Raw genomic sequence first — 22,398 nt, forward strand, 5'->3', positions numbered from 1 at the left:
AAGAGTCTTATACTATTCAGAAATCTCCTTGAATAAGATGTAGTCTCAGTTATTCTAGGCAGGCTGGTTAAAAATTCCAGCAGAGCAGTTGGAAAATAGTGGCAAGAAAAGTATTCACATATAATATAATTAAAATTTATGGGAAAACTTTACCCATTTCTATGTTTTTTGCTCTGTATAAGTTACTAGATTAGTTTCCTTTCTCTCTCCCCCACAACACCATGTATCTAACCACAATGGATCATCCATTTGATACTCTCCTCGTCTTGGCTGCCCTCTAGAGTTTATGGAAAAAGATCTTATAAAATTAATCTTTTTATCCACTATGTCTAACATCTAGTAGTGCTCAATGAGTTGAGCCAGATGAATGACCCTCCTCAATGAGTTGATCCAAATGAATGCCCCTCCTCTCCCTGAGTCCTGTAACAGTTTTGTGGCTCCCAATATATTAACCGAGTTATAAAAATGCTAAAATTCACTCCTGAAGTGTGTTTACAGCTCATACACATTGATGAATAATAGATTCTATTTGCTATGTAATTAAGAGACATGAAGTCTGGAATGGAAAGTTTATTAGTCCAGTGTTCCTGGTGGCAGCTGACATAAGTTCTTTTGTCTGTCACCAAAACTGTGTCAGTGAAGATAATTTGAAGACTATTACTGTCATTGTGGCCCAGCTCAGGTGCCTGTGTTACCAACCTTGCCTCTTGTATTTTCTTTTCATCTTCACCAACTACTTTCTGTGGCTTCTGCCATCTGGTTCCCCCATTCACTCCATTCTCCTGCTATTCCTTACTGTCTATTGCTTTTCTGTGACTTATCCTCTTTAGGGCTTTCTTTGCCCAGGAGTATTAGGGCTGAATGGGAATGAGCCTTGGGCACTGGATCCCAATTCTTCCAATTCAGCACAAGGTGAAAAGTTACTTCCTCTACCACCTGTGGGTAGCTTGATGCTTAAGAGTAGGACATGATAAGACCTGAATGGACCCATGCCTTTATTTGGATCAGTAACAACACTCATGTCTGGACTTGTGAGACAAATCAGGAGATTTTGAAGCTAGACCACGTTTTCAGACTATTACTATATTTACCCATTTTAAAGCTATAAGTGACCTCTTATATACCTGGTTTGTTGAAAACAGCATGTTTCTATCATGAAGAGTCTGGTGTATGTTGAAAAGTTTAGTTATATCTTAGGACTTTTGCAAACTTTAAAATAACAAATGGCACTTCTATTATTAACTCTCATCTCCATTGAAGATGGAGAGTAGATCACAGAAATGCTAGATAACTAATGCCATATCACATAATGGGAAGTCCCTGAGAGTCAAGAATGGGAATCAGCGGTTCCATTTGTACTTGTACCACTAAGCATACATTTCCTTTCAAGCTGTTAAGACTTGTGGCTACTATTAGAATATTTTTGTTGCTGGACTTACTTTGGATTAAATGCCATTTGATTCTTCAATTCCATGTGTCTTTGAATTCTCAAGTGGAGAATTGTCATTCTGATTTTCTAATCTTTCTTCTCCTATTTTTACTAAATAGAAAGGTATTTTTGTTGAGCTGCATGCTATGTCCTACCCCTTCCTACTGATCTGTAAGCTTTTCCATTGGCTTTCTTTCTGTTTCCTGCTGCTTTCTTGCTTCATATTTGAAGGGAGGATTCAGACCCATCCAGGTAACACACTACTGGTTCTGCATGGCCTCTTTATTACTCTATCCCCTTAGTATTATTATTAGAGTAAGACTGATTGTTTGCTGATGAATACATGCATTCATGGTGGGAATTTGCTATTGGTATATTGTTTCAAGGCTTTTAAGCCTGCAGTGAGAACCAGAAATAACCGCAGATACTGGTTGCCGTTTGAGACATTTGAGCTCTGCATCTTCCAGACCATTCTCAATCCTGTCTAGATTCTCCACCTTTATTGCAAACTATTTGAGAAAGCAAAATTGAGTTCAGTTTAGTATGAAGTTGCCACTGTTTTGAAAATGCTTTTCCCATCATGTGACAATTAGCATATGACAACTCTACAGATAGTTTTAATTTAACTTGACCTTGATAGACTGAGATGAAAATTTTTATGTCCAGAGAGATTTCTTGTTCTTCTAAATATTTTCTAAATTACTTGAATGGTAGTTTTTTAGGGGACTACTTTAACTTTTTATAAGTTGATAATGAACCACCTACTCTTTATGAAAGAATCAATGCTTTTATACAACAGAAGAACTTTTAGAGAGATACCAACTACCCCTTATGTCATATTTTACCACACATTTTGAAATTCATAATTATGGTGTGGAATTTTTTGTTGAAATTAGCTGAGATTTCATTTTAAAAGTGAGGCTGCCCTGCTGTTTTCAAATGAATGACATTTATCAAAACTTGACCTGGTGTGCCTGAGCCTCATGTGGAATGTTTTTGTGAACCCAAATGTAGGCACTTAAGTCTGTTTTTATGTATATTGTATTTTTTAATTCACACTGATAAGATTTTTATAAGTGGAAAAAAGAAGAACGCACAAGATAATAATAAAATTCACATACTCCCATTTGTAAAAAAAAAAAATAATAAATATTTTTTTCTCCCTCCTTAGTTTTTCCAGAGGCCTCAAATACAGCCTCCTAGAGCTACCATCCCGAACAGCAGTCCTTCCATTCGTCCCGGTGCACAGACACCCACTGCAGTGTATCAGGCCAATCAGCACATCATGATGGTTAACCATCTGCCCATGCCGTACCCAGTGCCCCAGGGTCCTCAGTACTGTATACCACAGGTAAAGTATCTCTCAGATCCATGTGGTCCATCAGTAGAGTGGATCGGAGGGAACAGGGAGAGTGGGTGATGGCATTGGTTTTTAGTGATGTATGAACTTTTTTTGTTGGATATGAGTCTAGCCATTTTGTTAGTTTCTATAATATTGTAAAGAGATATTTCTATATCTTTACTTAAATTTTTCTAAGATGATAGAGAAATTGTTTTTAATCTCCTAGCTTTCCCCCAGTCTCTTACCCACAACCTAAATAGCTCTAAAAGAGACTCAGTAATTAACTGTTCCAGTAATATCATTCAGTGTCATTGAAAGCTGTCAGCCTGAAATAATTTTACAATGATCTGATGTCTGCCTGTGCACTGATTTGCTGTATGGCTTTACCTAAGGCACATTTTTTTTTCCTTCATCCTCATTGCATCTTAATGGCAAGCAAGCATTTTGAGTATGTTTAACAAAGTGGCTTCACCTCATTTAAATGATTCTTTTACACACACACACATGCTTTATTTTTCCATAGTAACCTACCATCATATTAATTATAAATGTATGTAATTTTTCTCTTCTAGTACCGTCACAGTGGCCCTCCTTATGTTGGGCCCCCACAACAGTATCCAGTTCAACCACCAGGGCCAGGTCCTTTTTATCCTGGACCAGGACCTGGGGACTTCCCCAATGCTTATGGTAAGTGTGAAAAATTGAGCAATTTCTGTTAATTTGCTGTGTTTGTTCCATTGTGTTGTTTGCAGTTTAGTTTAGGCAGTGAGGTTTAGTGATGTGAAGGATTTTTAAATAAAATGTTGCAAACAGTTATGACCCAAAAGCTACTTTTTAGAGAGTGGCCTTACAAGGAAAGAATATTATAGAAATATATGTAGTTGGGGGAGAGTATAGCTCAGAGGTAGAGTGTGTGCCTAGCATGCATAAGGTCCTGGGTTCAATCCCCAGTACCTCCATTAAAAATAAATAAAACTAATCCCCCCCCCCCAAAAAAAACCAAAATGAAATATATATCATTAATTACATCTTCTGAAGGAGCTGGTAATTTTGTTGCAAATAGCCCATGTCTCAAGGTTCTGATGTCTGCTACCAACTCATCATTACCTAGATTTTTAGTGGATTTTTGCTGATAACATAAATTTACCATATCTTCTGTCCATGATTTCTTTTGCTCTAAGTATTTACTACCATTTACCAAAACATTTGTTAATGTTTTCCCACTAGAATGTAATACCCATGAAGGCAGGGAATGTTACTTGTTTTGTTTGCTGCTATGTTCCTAGCACCTAGAGACTGGTGGGCACATAGAGAATATATATGGGATGGTTAAATGTAACTCAGTATACCTGTTATTCCTTTTCTGCAGAATTGTGGTAAGGTCTGTGTCATGAGGAGGTTTTGAGGACTAATTAAATGAAAATGCCTTGATAAAAAAAATTTTTTAATGCCTTGAAAAATTGTATTTGTTTTTAATGTAGTGAAACAAGCACTGTGCTTATACTTGGTGTGTGAACCAATACTAAACTAAGGAGTAATGAACATTACTTATTTTTATTTAATAAATTTGTATCACATACTACACTTTTATTTTTATTCCATAGAAAGTGATTTCTAAGGGATAAAATCAGCAAAAGTAGAAAAATTAAGCTTTAAGATTCAGTCAGCATTGATCTTTTCCACTACAGCAAGGACTTATTAAAACTTTAATTTGTTATTTTAAGATGGTGCTCTGCTACAGATAAACACGTATCTGCTGACTAATTTCCTGGCATTGGGATTTAGTGTCTTAGTTAATAACCTTTACAGAAGAATTGATTGGTGTTAGAATAGCTCAAGAAGGTTTCTCTTAGTTTTGAGATGAAATAGGCAAAGCAACCAAGTGTTACCTAGCTTTTCCTTTTTTAGAAAAGGAAAACCTTTCTGTTGCTTGTATGTTTATTTAACACAGCTTTATTAAGTAGTATTTTTACTAAGAAATACTTGGTATTTTCAGAATAATGCATGTTACATATATATGAGTTTTAAAGGAAAATAGTATATGCATATTACCCAGCTTTGACACAGAAAATTGCCAGTACTGTTGAAGTACCTGTGCACCCCTTGATTTAGCTTTAAGGCACAGTTTTTGCACAAGTCTAGTGCTTTTGTATTGGTACTTATTCTGAAAACTTAAATCCAATTAAAATTATTTTTAAATGTAAAATTGGCTGTAGATATTATCTAGAAATTTTTGAATAGAAAAACTTTACGATGAGATTATCAGTCAGAGTAAACGTGCTAAAATTAACTTTCTTTTTTAATCTCATGTTGCAAAGGGAATGCAAATTGTAGTTTCGAATTTATGAAATCATTTTGAAAGGTGTCTCACTGAATTTTAGTCTATTTATTTACAAAATTATATAAATGATTTTTTGGCTTAGGGAATGTCATCATTATTATAGGTCTTTGCTAGCCCTCTTTCTTGCTCTTAATACTGCTGCTGCAATATATATAGAAACAATACAGATGAGTTTGCTAGTAGGGAAATATTTTGCTTGTGTGTGTGTATATATAAACATGGTATTATAACATTTATTTCTATTATATAAAACCATATTTGTACATTTTTGCAAAAAAGCAGTATGTTGAGATGCAGTTGTATTTCAAATATTGTTGATGTCTGTTCCTTTTGATAGATATTCTTTCTTTCCCAGGAAATTTTTAGGCAGATCCAGTAGATAATCAAGTAGGTAGTTGATCACCTGGGTTAAAACAGTACTTCCATAGTTTCCTTAAGCTTAGAAAAACATCTTAAAATTATTTTTCATTATGAAAGTAACCAAGTTAAGGATGAAAAACACCAATAATGTAGGACATAAAACATTAGAATAACCAATTTTTCTCCCTCCCTACTCCCTAAAGAAATAATGATTTAGCAGATTGATACATATTTTACCATTCATATTTAAACAATTTTTAATGCAAATGGGTACAAACTATTTATAATGTTCTAAAACATCCTGTTTTTTCCCATTTCACAGTATATTCATGGACATCTTTCCACTTCACTACCTATAGAATTTTAAGTTACATGGTATTTCATTTAAAGAATGAATCATAATTAATCGAGTCCTCTACTGATAGAAGTTTAGATTATTTTCATTATTTGGGCAGATGTTTTAGTTTTAAAGCCTATTGCTAGTTAACATACTTTTATCAGAATCAAAAGTTGTAATCAAATAGCTCTTACCAATTGTAGGTCCTTCAGCTGTAACTCCTTGGGGCAGCTGTCCTGGTCTTATGTATGGTCTAGAAGCCTTCAACATTCCCTATTTCCTCTTCTTGAACTCTCCCTTTCTCTTACCTTTCCACTCATTTCTTAATTTCCCCTCTGCTCCTGATGCATCCCCTTTCCTCTTCCACCTTTCCTGTCCTAGTCTTGGGTTCAGGTTAAAAGTGGGTATGGGGATAGGATCCTAATTTTGTGTTCTGAAGCTGGAGTCCTCTCTTCTAGGACAGAGAACCTTTCTATATCTGAACTGGCAAAGAACAAATCTGAGATTTGTTACTTCTTGCCCTATTGTTGGAGTTTGTGAGTTGAATGGCATTTTCCCCAGAGTTCTTAGTTCTTCATCCTTAACTTTGCAGTTCACTCCAGCATACTAACAGTTTACTTCACTACTTGGTTTAAATCTTGAACAGTGGTTCTCAAAGAATATTCTTAACTACATTGAAGTTCAGGAACTAAGGTCATAGAATTCTATTTATAAAGTATAGTGCTTGCAGTGTTTCTACAGTGTTGAGGAGAAATGTAAGTAATGAATAGTATTTGCTCAATGTCACTTTTCAGTTTTTCTCTTATTAATGTTTCTTAAATATTTTGATGCCTGTCATATCAGAAAACTACCTCATGGAGACTGAAATTATTTCTAAGCCAACCCTAGAGGGTGATTGCCTAAGATGAAAAATACAGTTTTGAGAGAAAAGGGGTATGGTTAATGGTAGCAGTGATGTTGAGAAAGAGAAAAAAAATCTGAGAATTTACAATTCTCAATGATGGTAGATGGTCCCATTCTGTTCTCTCTTGCTTCAAACCAGTATACTCTCCTTTTTTCTCACTGCCATGTCATTTCCCTTTCCTCTTGTCATCTTCTTTCTACTCTTTTCTTGAGTCTCACTGGGGCTTGGGCACCTCGTTCAGCTAATAAGAGCTGACGGAGTCATCGTTCTCCATGGCGTGTGAAGGTGGGAAATGTTTTTGGCATCTGAAATCAGTTTGTGTTTTTGTGGAGCAATAATACTGTATCTGGTGATATGGTTATATGCCACATTATTATTGTTCTGGGTATATTATGGCATAGCTTGATTTCTTTGTGCTAACCTGCATATTTAACCACTATGTTTATCTTTGTTTCTATGGAAAACTGAAGGTTTTGAAAGGCTTTTGAGGATCTGCAATATGTAAGACATTGTGCTAGGTATTTTGTGGAATACAGATTATTGAAATAGTCTCCTTGCCTTTCAGGAATTTACTTGTGTGATATTTATGCTTGGGGTTTTACCAGTGAGAAGAAGTCTAAATATTGACTAGACCAGTTGTTCCCAGATCTTTCAATATTCTAGGCAAGTGAAATAAATATAAAATAAAGTAAAATTAAGGAATAAACACACATGACTATAACATTTTAAATTTTGCCAGTAAGACTTTGAAGAAAACTACTATTTATTGTCAGTATCATAGTTCATATAGGAAGGCTGTTTTAACAACAAAGGAGTAGGACTGAAATAATTTCCAAAAAAGTGAACGATCCTTTCTAAAAATGTCAAGTTGGCAAGCCTATAGTTGTGTGTTTGTGTGTATATTTCATGGCTATTATTGCGTAAATTTTGCCGTATATCATTGACACCTTTCTTATACACTGAAGTTAGGGGAACCACTGATCTAGAATAGGGGTCAGAAAACTTTTCATATAGAGAGCCAGATAGTAAATATCTTAGGCTTTGCAGCCATATGGTCCCTCTTGCAACCATTCAACTCTGTCGTTATAATGGGAAACCAGCAATAGATCATAGATGAACTCTGTTTGTAGGTGTCTTCCCATAATACTTTGTTTGTAATAAATGGTATTAGTCCTTAGTTGACAGGCTCCTGATCTAGACAAACCTGCAACATTCCATGCATAAGAGGTTCAGAGACATTTAAGTAACTTGCCTAATTGATAAATAGTAATGCAAAAGTGATTCACATTTTTAATAGATAAAATAAGTGTTTTTAAATGTCCCTGCCTATAAAAGAAGTGGATTAGATTATAAAAGAAAACTATTGTTTGGTAGGGTGGAAGGCCTCCTCTGCTGGGGTCCACAGTTGACCAGATGTTTTACTAGTTTAGTGTTTAAACCCTCTTCCCCCACTATATTGAGATTATCCTATTCTGCCAGGTGTATTCAGCAGGTATTTATTGTACATGTATTGTACATCAGCCTGTGCCCCAGTCATGTTGACTCAAAAATATTTCATTAGAAGAATCTAATTTTTTTTAAAGGAATGTTTCACCTTTTGGATTTTATAGCTTTAAAATGTGACAAGCTGAGCAGATTGTATTGCTTGTCTAGCAGCATTTGAAACCAATTTTAGGGGTTTGTTTTCTGAGTCTTGGAGCTAGTGACATAATATAGTAGCATAGAGTTGCTTATTTGAGCTCTACTTTGATGATAGTTTACTAACTACTAGAGGATAGCTAAGGATTTTTTTTCTTTTTATGTTGAACTTACTGAAATCCTAATCATGTTTTTAGATTAAATACTGTTTAGATCTTTTCCAAATCTGATTCTTGAAACCTAATTGATACCTGCAAAATTCTGATATTGCAAATCATACTGCTTCCAAGAAACTTCCACGTCAAGATTAATATGATGATGGTGGGGATGGTGATGATGTTGATGATGACAGTGATAATAAGAGCCTACAGTATTTGACTTCTTACTAAAGTACCGAGGATTTGATTACCTTCATACTCATTTTTTTCCTTCTTGTTACTCTGACTGCTATCCGTGTTCTCCCACCAAAGGCCAGTCTTCACTCGTACACTAGATCCCTTCATGTAGCCATTAAGGCTGTTACTCTAGCAGTTCTCTTCTCTTTCCTGCATTTTAATTTTTTTTTCTTTCTGCCAGATTAGTTCCATTCGGATATAGGTATATTGTTTTATTCCTATCATTTAAAAGAAAGGTTTTTTGACTCAATATTTTTGTCCAGCAATAGTCCATTTTTGTGCTTCCTTTTATGGCAAAACTTTTAAGAAAAAGAACTGTCTATATTCACAGTCTTCATTTTCTTTATCTCATTTACTATTGAACCTACCCTAATGAGGATGAACACCGCCACCCCCACTCACAAAACTTTTATCAAGATCACCCGTGAATTCTACTTCAAAAGGTGAAATCTTAGTTGACCTGTCAGCACCATTTGACATAATAGAGCACTCTCCCCATTCTTGAACCATTTCCTTCACTTTAACTGCTGCCTTAATTTTCCTTTTCATCTTCTTTGTTGGATTTTCTTCGTATCTGTGGCCTCTAAACAACATAAGGTACCCCCGAATTTAGTCCTTGAGCTTCTTTTCTATTTGTACTCATTTCCTTAGTTATCCAGTCTCATGGTTTAAATGTTGTCCATATACTCCAATTCTGAAATGGATACCAAATCTCTGACTCTGGACTTGTGTCTCTTTCTGCCTACATGATATCCCCTTTTGAAGATCTATTAAGAATCTCAAACATCACATGTGCAAAATTGAGCTCTTGATTTTTCTGCCTTAGATTCTATTCTTCTTCCAGTTTTCCTCATCTCAGTAAATAAATAAATAGCACAGTAACTTTTAAGTAGTATCTCCATTCATCCATTTGCTCAGACGAAAGACTGTACAAATTTTCCTTGAAATTTCTTTCTCTTACACCCACATGCAATCTATTAGCGAGTCTGTAGGTTCAGCCTACAGAAGTATCCAGTATCTGACCCCGTTTTATCACCTCTGCTATAAGCACTCTGGTTTAGTAGTAATTATAATAATAGTCAAAATTTTGAAAGTTAAGGATTCATTGAAGTGTGTAGGGTGGGTGGAGGAAGAGAATTTCAGGCAGAGGGGCAGTATAGTCAAAGACATGAACAGTGTTGAAGAGACTGGTGTACTGAAGGGATGGGAATAGGTTATAGGTAGAGCAAAGGTATGGAGTTCAAGAATGGTGGAAAATGTAGTTAGAAACCTGGAGCCTGGATTCCTAGAATCTGGACTTTATCCTTAGGCTGCTTGTCTCGTTTTTTTTCAGCCCCAACAACAGGACATTCGCCAGGCTTAAATGGTAGTTCCCTATGAGAATGGTTCTCCGTTAAGTAGGATGCAGAATTAGAACATCCCCAACCCCCAGGATGATCAGATACATTCTCCTGCCTTTGACCAAGCCTACGCGCAAAACATATTCACACAAATCCTTGTTTGAGGATCACTGTTGGAGGCAGTGGGTCCCCAGGATAGATTTTTTTAAAGTGGTAACTGGTGGCAATCTGCAGGAGTTGGTTATTTAGTTGTTTTTTATATTGGATGCTGAAGAAAAGATAGGTGTTTATGACTGTTTAGGAATTATTCCTTTACCACTTCAGTAAGGGGAGCTAGTGAAGTGAAATGAGTTAAGAAGAATGCTTGTTTTTATTTGACTTCTTAAAATTGTCCAGATTCACCTTGCCATTAGTAGTTTTATAGTGGTTGACAAATAACTGAGTGCTTCTTTTCATTCTTTTCTAATTCTTTAGGAACGCCTTTTTACCCAAGTCAGCCAGTGTATCAGTCAGCACCTATCATAGTGCCTACGCAACAGCAACCCCCTCCAGCCAAGAGAGAGAAAAAAACAGTAAGAAATTTTTATTAATTTTTTCATTTTAAAATAGAATGTCCACTTACTTATCAAATAAGTTTACCCACAGCTGTAATCATTATTCATGTCAGTTCACAAATGACTGCCAATTTTTATTCCTCCTTTATATCCTCACCACTATACCTAGAGAATTTGTATGGGCATATAACTAGATGTTGCAAGTACCCTTTGCTTGACGTCAGTTTTCAACATGTGCTGAGCTAGATATGCTGAGTGACAGTATGCCCTCCAGCTTTAGAACTGGGAAGGTTCATTGTGCTAGGGTCTCACTAAGTGGGAAGAATTTAAGCTCAGTTCTTACATCCTTATTGTCTTTTAATTCTGGTCCTAATTAGCTCTATATTCAAATATGAACTGACAGGGAAAAAAATACCACAAGAGAAAATGTATAGAATATTAAATGAGAAAAATCCTTCCTATGGAATAGATTTATTTGAAGAAACAGAAAGCAGAATTTAGAAAATTTAATTGTTTTTAATAAATTACAGAGACTTTGTTTCTGTCTAGTAAGGCAGGCCCAAGAGAATTAGAGTGTGGTAATATGAAATTCGCATTGTAGAATATTTTGTAGAAGAGTGGCTTACAATCTGTTATCCATCAGAACACACAAAATGGGTGATGTTTAATAGAGACTCCCGTGGTCACACAAATAAAATAGGTGGGAACAACATCATAGCAACATTCTTGAGACTACTCTCACTGAATAAAAATTAATTAGGTTTAAACCTTTGGTTCTTTTTTAATAGAGACAAATTATTTGTGCACAGATTATAATTAACATGACATGCCAGTGTATTGTGACACTGTAGTTGAGAAGCTATGCTTTGGAAATGTTGAAACAGCATGGTAGAATGCAGAAAAACTAATAAAGAATGCAGAAAAACTAATAAAGAAGATAATGAAAATGAAAGATAGTATTAATAGTTATTACTGAAGAAGAAAGAACAAATGAATTGTAAAAGAATACTTAAAACTATAGTAAAAACAAGATTTCATAGCTGAAAAAATAGCTGATATTAGAAATCTTATTAAGGAACTACTTTCCCAGAAGCTTCTGAATCTGGATGGTTTTATTAGTGAATTCTTTGAAATTTTCAAGAAGCCAGGGCTACCTTGATGTAATGTAGATGTAATGACAAGCAGAGGGGGCTTTGATGTCTCTGCACTGTCCCAGGATGAAAGGCCTAGACCCAGGTACTTTATCTCCATTATAACACCATCTCCGCTGATTGATTTCTACAAGCATAAGTAGCCTTAGAAAAAAAGTTAAAAGACCATACACGCTGTTCTGTGTCTTGCATCTTTTCACTTACCAATACATCTTGACAGTCATTCCATATCAGTACATGTAGATCCATCTCATTTTTCCTACTGGCTGTTTCGTATTTAATTGTAAGGACGTAGCTTAGTGTTTTGATTACTGTGTTCTTAATCAGCCTTTAGGATCTTTCTGTGTCTTTGCTGGAAAAAACAGTACTTCAGTGAGCATCTTTACATGCATGTATACGGCTATCCATAGCATAAATTCCTCTTCTAAGTCCTAGGATATGTATATTTTTTATTTTGTTAGAGAACCACTTAAAGCCTGTAAAACTTTAGAGTAACTTCCATATTCTAAGACTGTTTTATGAATCTTGTCTTATGTTAAGCATTATAAATTATGTCAGTCATTTTGGCAGTGCTTATAAGACAGTGTTAATACTTTGGCTTTTTGACCTAGAAATTCAGCAAACTAGGTTTCATTTTAGCTTGTTGTTCTAATTAGTTCAGGTCAGAACTAATGACCTAAATTTCTTTGAGCGACCCCATATGGTTCTGTGATTGAAATACAATTAGATGTGGTGATTATCAACTTTGATATTTGACAGGTTTCCCAGTTTGCACCTTTAATACATCATATACCTATAAATCTACTACATAGACACCCATCTGTAAATATGCCATCTTGTCTGTAACCTTATAGATAAGAATTCGGGATCCAAACCAGGGAGGTAAAGACATAACAGAGGAAATTATGTCTGGAGGTGGCAGCAGAAATCCTACTCCACCCATAGGAAGACCCACGTCCACGCCTACTCCTCCTCAGGTGAGACAAGGGTGCCACAATGGGTGATGGTGTGTGTTTGTTCACTAACCTCTGCTGAACTCTTTTTCTGTAGTCACTTGACCATACTTTTTATTTCCATCAGTTGTCTCATAACCTCGAATATCTAAATGATATTTAAACAGGCATGTCATTTCTCTTTATAAATTGTTATAACTTCCAAATTTTTATTGATAGTATTTTATGTATTATCTTCACGTTCAGAGCATAGCTGCTGCCACTCTTCCTAATAAATTATTGTTGCATGGTACCAAAAGGAGCTGTGTTCCTTTGGAAACCTTATCATTTAATGAGTATTTTATGTTTTCGGTATGGAGTCTTAGGAATTAAATGGTGCATGCTATGTTAATGCAATCATTAAGGTTGAGAATGTAAACATTTTTATTGAACAGTATCATTTAAGATGATGGCCTGTGTTATTCAGAGCATATTTAGATGTATTATAGATACACCTCTTACTGTTTAGGACTATATAAATGAACTTTCTGAGTAGAGGAAATTATTTCTTTATTTATACTTCTTTAATTATTTACGAAGGTTATTATTAAGTTCTGTCAAACATCTTTTTGTGCCTATTGCAGAATGTGGTTATTATGGTCTTTCAAGAGTTTACTTTCTCGCTTTTGGAAATCAAGACATTCCAGGAGGAGCTGAAGTTTAGTAAACTACCATAGAGAATGGACCCCCCAAATTTGACAGGATTCTGATTTCATCACTTGGTTACTTGAAATTTTGCTAAACCATTGAGAGAGGATGAGTGATTTTCAAATCTTCCAAATATCTGAAAGGAATGCCCAACATATAAAACAGATAACACCAAAGTTATGAAGGACTAGGGGCTGCTTACTTCCCTCCTCTTGTGGCTGGATGGTGAGGTATTCCTCAGAGCCTAGTTTACAAACAGGTGATATGGATGATCAAATATAAAGTGTTTCAGAATGATAGACTATTGACTTGATTTTCATAGTATGGGTTAAAAAGAAGTTCTTTAAAAATTGAAATCACAAATAGATTTCTGAGTTTAGAGCCCCTTGAAAATCTGTGAATTTTGAGTAAGCCTAAAACTTGGAATTTTGTGTAATGTTGTGTTTCACTTGGAAATGATAATACTCTCTGGCTGACATTTATCTCAACCTTCCATCATCTAGTTAAGTATAATATGTAATCATCTTAGATATATAAATTGTAAGATTATACTAATGATTGTTACTAGAACCTTTCACCATTCTTCATCATTTCCCCAGGGATATTCCAAATCTGGAATGATTAAAGAGGCCTTATACTTAATCTTGTCCCTGGAAGTGAATGTGGGGCAAAGCAACATTTACACATTTAAATTACTTACTTATGTGCTCTGTTAGGTAGCAGTATCCTATAGCAAAAATTTAGGATTGGTTGATCAGGGCAGTTCAGTTTTGGCCTGTATTTTCCCACATTAATTAAAATACTGTTATTGTCAAACCATATAGTTGACAGCCTTTTGTTGATTTGTGTTTAAATCCTCAATTTAAATATGTTTTAGTGTATCTTTTTGCATTTTAATTCCGTTTGGAGTTTGTTTTTCTTGATCTTACTTGATCCCACCTTCTTCCAGTTATCTCTCGGTCTTTAGTCACAGGAATCCTTTTGCTCTTTGTCTTTCCCTAGGGATCCCGGGCCTGAATACAAATATATGTGTTTGTGTAATCATAAAGCAAATTAAATGTACACTTTTAATTGATAAAGTTCATCAGGCACTAATTATAATGCTGATAGTTCTTTTGAGGTATAATATTGTAATGAAGCATCAGTTTTATTTTATTAGGTAGTTTGCATTTAAATCTATACTTAGCAATCTGTTGTCTTTCCAAATACATGAAATTCACAGAATGAACAAATAGCTTTTTAACAGAAATATGCACTAGAAATACTCCATTTTCCCCTTAAGGAAAACAACAGCATAAGCCTGATGATGGCAACTAATACTTGGCTTCATTTTCCAGAAATTCATAAAGAATGTGGTGCACATAGAATAGGAGAGGTCATTAATGCCCAATTGTTATATCGTGTAAAAATGTTTACCCAGTGTTTCAAAAGAAGCTAGAAATCTCTATTTATGTTAAAAATCTGCAACTTTTAAATGGCAACTAATTCTACTAATAAATAACACTATGCCAGCCAAATAAATCCATTAGGTTAGCCTAAAGACTATTAGTTTGCAGCTTTGGCCTGATTCTAAATAGATCCTGAACCACATTCTAGTTAGTAAGACTGCAGATGTTGTCAACCCTGTTCACAATTTATAACTGAAGAATAAATACTGTATTGCTTTTGGCTTTACAGAGCACCTGCTTTGGGTCACAGTTGCATGTGCTGTGAATAGCAAAGCCCCTTCCATGTCAGTAATTCATCACAGTCTCTTTAAGGGAGACAGAGGACACTTAGAGATATATGACTGATCCTCCTGTGAAGTGTATAGAGAGAACTATGAAAACACAGAGGTGACCAGGTGGGTCATAGTTACAGTAGACTCAAATGTGTTGGATCCCAGAAACATATTAATGGTGGTACAGGTGAGATGGTACAGGGGAGAGGTTTAAAGCTTTGGCTTAGAATCAGGTTTACTCGGTTTCAAGTCCCAGTTCCACAACTTAATTTTGTAACTTTAGCCAAATTACTTGTCTTCCAGAACCTTAGCTTCCACATTTTAAAATATGAGGAAAATGTAATGTATCATATAGAATTATTATAAGGATTAAATGAAATAAATACTTAAAATTGCTTAAGCTCAGGACATGAAAAGCATTCAGTAAATGTTATCTGTTATTAGTATTACAATTATTGTTATTTCAGGAGCCACAGAGAATGACTGGAAGAGTCTGGGAAGGCTTCACAGCAGAGATACCGCTTGTTCTGAGTTCCCAGATTAGTATTCACAAAATGGAAAGAAAGAGAAGCATATTCCATACAGAGAGGCAGCATGTGCAAAAAGGCATATGGAGAATGGAAATTGGGTGAAGGGAGATTATTGCCATTTTAGTCAGTAAATTGGGAAGTCAGTTGAAGGAGAAGAAGCCAGTTACAGAAATACTCAGCAGTTGGTTACTAAGTAAGAATTATAAAAAGGGTTACCATATAATTTATCTAAATTGGGGCAGTTTTATAAATGAATGGGGATGCTATTAGTCATTTTGCTGGGACAACAGGCATAAACTGATACTGTCCAGGTAAACGCATTGCATGGTTCCCCTAGATGTAAGAGAGAGGGAAGAGTCAGAGGTGACTCTTCTTCAAGCCTGGATAGCAGGATTTATAGTAAAACATAACATGCAATATATGTGGAGATGTTTGAAAAGGGGGATAATGAGTCTGATTTTGGCAAGCAATCATACTAGGAAGAGTTACTTGAGAGAAACTGCATTGAAGAAAGAGAATGGAGAAGAGAAACAAGTTTTGCTATTGCTGTTTTTGTCCTGAAGAGTAGACTGAAGTTAAAATTGTCCTGCCTCCTCAGTTTTAAAATGTTCTCTGGAGTAACTTCTTGAGATTTTGTATCTCAGATATATTATACACACACACACACACACACACACACACACACACACACACACACACACACACACACACACACACACACACACACACACACACACACACACACACACACACACACACACACACACACACACACACACAATGTGCACATATGTGCCCATTCAGGTGATCTCAGTACACAGGCAGAGATGCAAGGCTGGACGTCACAGTGTACTGGGATGCCTGGTGCTGCTCTCCACTCTGTCACTTAGACCTTGAGTTAGAACATTAAGCCCTTTAAACTTCTATTTTTCTCATCTGTAAAATGAGGGGTTATAGTAAGTAATCTCAGAGACCTCTTTTAGTTCTTATATATTGAAGTTGGAAAGAAGGAAATATTTTTGTTACTTTCCTTCAGCATCAGAATCTCTCAGCTATATATCTGTTGTTGAGAGCAATGAGGCACAAGGAAAATTTTCATATTAAGAGATATGTTGACACAACATTGTGAAATGACTATAACTCAATAAAAAAAAATGTTAAAAAAAAAAGAAAAAAGAAATATGCTAGCTGCCTGAAAGTCATTATGGGATCCTGTAAGGTAAAAATAAATGCATGGTGTTGTACAGTCCTCCCTATCTGTGGGTTCTGCATTCACAGAATGCAAAAATATTCAGAAAAAAACATTCCAGAAAGTTCCAAAAATCAAAACTTGAATTTGCCATGCACTGGAAACTGTTTATATAGCATTTGTATCGTATTAAGTATTGTAAGTAATACAGAGATGATTTAAAGTATGTGGGAGGTTATATGTAAATACTTCATCCTTTTGTATAAGGAACTTGAGTGTCTGAAGATTTTGGTATCTGTGGGCTGTCCAGGAATCAATCCCCTGTGGATAGTGAGGCAAGGCTTCCAAAATTGCCTGCTTCCAAAGGGGTTATATATTATATCACTTAATTTTTTTTCCTGAACTGTATACCTTCCTTTCTCTCCCTACTCCCTTTTGTTTTCTTTTTTCTGTTTTAAGAATTACTTATAATAAAGCAGAGTTATAACTTGGGAGAGAGTCCCGTGCCATAGAGTGTAGGGACAGATAAAAGGTTATTGACTGATGACACATCTTAGGGAAGATACAGCCTCTCCTGTCTTTTGGTCAAATGACCAAAGTCAGCAGATTATTCAGTCTTTTGAAGAGCTTCTTATATACTTGGTACCTGGAAATCATCGCCATTTGTTACCTAGTTCATTTTATAGTGTTAGCAGTAATAGTTAATTACAGTTAGGTTCTAAAGTTTAGATGATAATACTCATTTTGTAAGTAATATGTACAATAAGTAGGTAAGTTTCTGCATAAAGAATTTGGATACACCTATGTAATGTATATAAATCTAGTCTTAATTTTTAAAATGTCATTTTATCATCTTAGTCATAGGCACTGATGAATTAATATTCTCTACCTTGAAGCATATAGGAATTGATTTTTTAAAGTGATGTCTACAATAAAGACAGTGGTTATTGAATTAAATCACATCATTCTTCATCTTTAATTAAATCATTTTTCATTAGTAACCTCCTTTGACTTAAAAATGGTGCTTTTCAGTATCCTAGAAAGCCTGTAAACTTTGAACAGATAACTAAGCTGAGGTGGACTCTCTCAGGGGTTTTTAATGAAACGTCATGATGAACTCTTGCTGACAGCAGTTGCATTGTTTAAAATGAGTTTCTACATGGACGGTTATAGAGAGGGCCCTACTTAGAGGTGAAGAGCAGGGTTGTTGATTTTATCAGGTCTGTCACCAACAGGATTTTGTAAAAATGTCCTGAGTTTTTTAATAAAACCAAGAGTCTCCAGCTTCAGTGCCTGTTGGAATTTCCTAAAGCAAGAAACAAAATTTGACTTAAAGCCACTTTTGAGATACCTTATCTTGGAAGCCAGTGGAGCAAGTGTATTTTCAGTATTTTTTTTTAAATGATTCTTTATTTTTACTTGAGCTGTGTTTTTTTTTTATGAGTCTTCACCAAATTTTGTGAAAGCCTTAGTTATTATTAGTGGTATGACTTTACCTTAGATACATTAAATCTGAATTCTACTTATAAAGTATGCCTTGAATTTTTGCGTGTGTAGTAAAATTCCTATCCCTTACCACCTACTGCCAGTCAGACATTGAACAATGGTGTTGCATCTCATACTCATCTAGCAACTGTGATGTTTATAGTTGTAGGGGATCACAAGAAGTGTTGGAAGAGATTTTAAGAAACTGTCAGGTTCAGTCTTATGTCTGTTATTAAAAGTATATTTTCAAAATTAGAATGACTTTAGTTTTGCATGTATAAAAATTAAAAATCTTCATTGGAAGAGTCATAAGGGAAAAATTTTAACCCTAAATCTTATTACTGAGAGTTAACTGTGTTAACTTTTTGGTGAATATCCTTCCATACATCTTTTAGTGCGTGTGTGTGTGTGTTTGTGTGTATCTATCTCCATGCCTATAATTTAATATAGTTGGGTTCATGCCATTTTATAAGTACTATTTTTTTCAGTGATCTTGCAGAAATACTCATGTTTGACTATAGGTATTGTAATTTTTGATGGCTGTGTGGTATTTCTTTGTTTGGATGTACCCTAGTTTATTTAACTGATGTGTATTTCTGTTCTTTCTTGTTTGTCACTAATAGTAACAATGCTATGATGAACAACTTTGTGTACTTATTTTGGGTTATGGTGTTGTTACTTACCCTCTAGAAATGTACCAGTTCATCTCCCAATAACGGTATATAAGGGAATACCCCTTTCCTTGTATTATTGCTTATTTGATAGATTTAAAAACCATCTCATGTAATTTTTATTTATTGATTTGTGGAGTTAAGAATTTTGATGTTCACTAGTTACTTGTGTGTGTGTATGTGTATGAATTACCTATTTATGTCTTTAGTACATATTTCTTTTGGGGTGATGATTTTTCTGTGATGTATAAGCATTCTTTAAATGCTAAAGGTCTCCCTTTACTATATGTAATTTTTTTTTTTTTCTAGTTTGGTGATTGTGTTTTAAATTTGTTAATGGTGCCTTCTATGACGTAGAAGTTAAAAAATTTTTTTTATTGAAGTATAGTTGATTTACCATGTTGTGTTAATTTCTGGTGTACAGCATAGTGATTCAGTTATACATATATATCTACATGTATTCCTTTCCATATTCTTTTTCATTATAGGCTATCACACAGTATTGAATATAGTTCCCTGTGCTATACAGTAGGACCTTGCTGTTTAACTGTTTTATATCTAGTAGTATCAGCAAACCCCAAACTCCCAATTTAGTATTCACAGATTTGTTTTTCCCTAAGTAGCTTACGATTTGGGGTTCATACTTTGAAAGATTTTCCCATCCAAGATAATAAAACTAATGTATATTTTCTTCTAGTATTTAGGTTTGATTATTTTTCTTTTATCTTTGATGTGGAATTAATTTTGATGTAGACATAAGTTTTTGATCCTGCTTTTCTATTTTTCTTCTTTTTTTTTTTTCTTAAACTGAATGGCTTGTCTCTGTTTCAGTATTATTTATTGAATAGTTCTTCATTGCCTCCTTGTTTTTAGATGTTGTTTTGATTATTTGCTGAACTATCATATGTACCTGGGTCTGTTTCTGGACCTTTATATTTTATTGATCTGTTTTAGTAGTGTTACTATACTATCTTAAATACTATAGCTTTATAATATCTTTTACTATTTTAGAGTAAATTCCATCCACATTATTCTCATCTTTTAAAGTGTGTTATTAATGTTTATCATCCCTTCTCCCCCTGCTCCCCGCCCACTGGAACTTTAAAGTCATTTTAAGTCCTCTAGTTTAGCCTGACAGCTTTTACTTTGAGTGTCTGGGTTTCCCTCATCATTCCGGACACATTAGCAATCTTTCTTTGCATTCAAGGAAGAGGCTTTCTATTGCAGATGTATGTTTTATCAGGTTCATGTTTAAAGAAAAAAATACATTTTCATCAATCTGAATGCCTTTAACCTGGGTGTTCATTCTTTAGTTTGTTACATTGTTCTATTATTATTTTATACCTTTTGAATCACATATTTAGGCCACCTATTTGTTTATAAAGGCATTTGAGTTTGTGAACCCTGTTACTATTTCTTGAGGTGTTTGGTGTGCTCCCCTGGTACTTTGTTTGTTTTCAGTAAATTATACCACAATATACTTCACTTGCTCAGATAATAAACCATCTTCAAGTCATCTTTAAATGTTTATTTCATATTCCACAACCATGATATCAGCAAGTCCTGTCTGGCTCATTCTCACCACCTCTGCTGCTACTCTTACTCTCTAAACCACCTGGATCTCACCTCTGAACAACAGTAAATTTCTTACTCATCTCCTTGCTTCTGTCTTGCCTCTCTGTCTATTCTTTTTATTTATTTTTTTATTGAGATAGAATTGACATATCCCATTACATTGGTCTTAGGTGTACAACATAATGATTTGATATTTATATATATTGTAAAGTTGTTACACAATATCTAATTAACAGCTATCACCATACAGAGTTACAAAAAATTTTTATGACAACTTTTAAGATCTGCTGTCTTCTCAAAACTTTCAAATATGCAGTGCACTATTATTAACTATAGTCACCATTCTGTTTATCACATTCCCTTGAGATACTTATTTTATAGTTGGAGGTTTGTACCTTTTGACCTCATTCACCCAATTTTCCCAGCCCTACCCCCTGCCTATGGCAACCACCAATCTGTTCTTTTTATTTCTAAGTTTGGGTTTTTTTTTTAAATTATTTATATAAGTGAGATTGTAAGGTATTTATCTTTCTCCATCTGATTTATTTCACTTAGCATAATGCCCTCAAGGTCCATTCATGTTGTTGCAAATGGCATGATTTCATTCTTTTTTATGGTTGAATAATATTCTGCTCTGTGTGTGTGTTGGGAGGCAGGGGGTTATTCTTTAATGTTTTCCTTGAAAGAGTATAAGCTCCAGAAGCTAAGAATTTTTCTGTTAGTCACTAGTGGGTTCTCAGTGTTTTATACATAGTAGACACCAGAGGGTAACACACACACACAGACACGTACACAACTTTCTAAAGAATGAGTGTGGGAGAATTCTCTCCCACTTAAGAAAGCATTTTTTAGTCCTTTTTCCTGGTGTCATTTATTACTATTTTACTTCCTAATCTTTATAATGTTTCTCAGTTGGAGGGGGATACTTGTTTGTCCCCAGGATTTATATATGTTAAACACATGAGATATTTATTACAGTGATTATTTTCAAGTCATTGAACGGGACTTTGAAAAATCAGTTATACATAAATGATGAAATACGTGAAGCATTCAAATAGCCTCTTATGATAATAGTAAATTACATCAGCAGCTTGCTTACATTTGTATAATTCTTTGGATTCTCTGGCTTGCTCTCCGTGAATTGTAATAGGGGTCAGCAAACATTTTCTATAAAGGGCCAGGTAGTAAATATTTTGGCATTGCAGCCAACAGTCTCTTTTCACCACTACTGAAACTCTGCCATTGTAGCATGAAAGGAGCCATAGACGATATGTAAATGACTAGCTGTGGCTGTTTCAATAAAACTTTATAAGTTTCCTGTAATTTTCATGTATCAAGAAATGCTGTTTTTCAAAAATTCCCCCAACTATTTAACAATGTAAAAACATTTCTTATGGGTAGCTCAAAAACAGGCCTGTAACCCCTGGACCATAGTTGCTTGTTGGTGGCCTCCTGTCTAAAATTACCTCTGTACTTAAGCATCCTATTATGTACAACTTTAAAATAGATAGTAAAGGAAGGTGGCCCCTTAGATGTCAATTCTATCTCAGTAAAAAAATAAATAAAAAGAATAGACAGAGAGGCAAGACAGAAGCAAGGAGATGAGTAAGAAACAATGTGGGTTATAAAAAGAGAAACGAATTTTAAATTGTACTAAGAAGTATTTAAAGACAATTCCAGATTTTGCTGCTTGTTTTGCTTGTTGGTTTAACACTTTATTATTATTTTTTTTAAAAGATCTTCCAGTGTTTGGGCCTAAATCTACCATTATCCTTTGAAGCCAGTACTTCAGATTTA

General features: G+C 34.7%; 1 protein-coding gene across 18 annotated transcripts in view; it reads left to right on the plus strand.

The window, feature by feature from the left end:
* EIF4G3 (eukaryotic translation initiation factor 4 gamma 3) overlaps positions 1-22,398 on the plus strand; it is a 319,467-nt gene that overhangs the window by 181,340 nt on the left and 115,729 nt on the right. For 9 of the 18 annotated variants that reach the window (XM_031464263.2, XM_064493971.1, XM_064493960.1 and 6 more), the window contains 5 exons: positions 1,661-1,681; positions 2,601-2,780; positions 3,344-3,458; positions 10,561-10,658; positions 12,646-12,768. In XM_031464263.2, the coding sequence (XP_031320123.2) occupies positions 1,661-1,681; positions 2,601-2,780; positions 3,344-3,458; positions 10,561-10,658; positions 12,646-12,768 (537 nt within the window). The remainder of the gene's footprint in view (positions 1-1,660; positions 1,682-2,600; positions 2,781-3,343; positions 3,459-10,560; positions 10,659-12,645; positions 12,769-22,398) is intronic. The other 9 variants (XM_064493955.1, XM_064493959.1, XM_064493967.1 and 6 more) reach the window with 1 other exon arrangement.

This window comes from Camelus dromedarius, chromosome 14, assembly GCF_036321535.1.
Source record: "Camelus dromedarius isolate mCamDro1 chromosome 14, mCamDro1.pat, whole genome shotgun sequence".
In the NCBI taxonomy this organism is placed as follows: Eukaryota; Metazoa; Chordata; class Mammalia; order Artiodactyla; family Camelidae; genus Camelus; species Camelus dromedarius.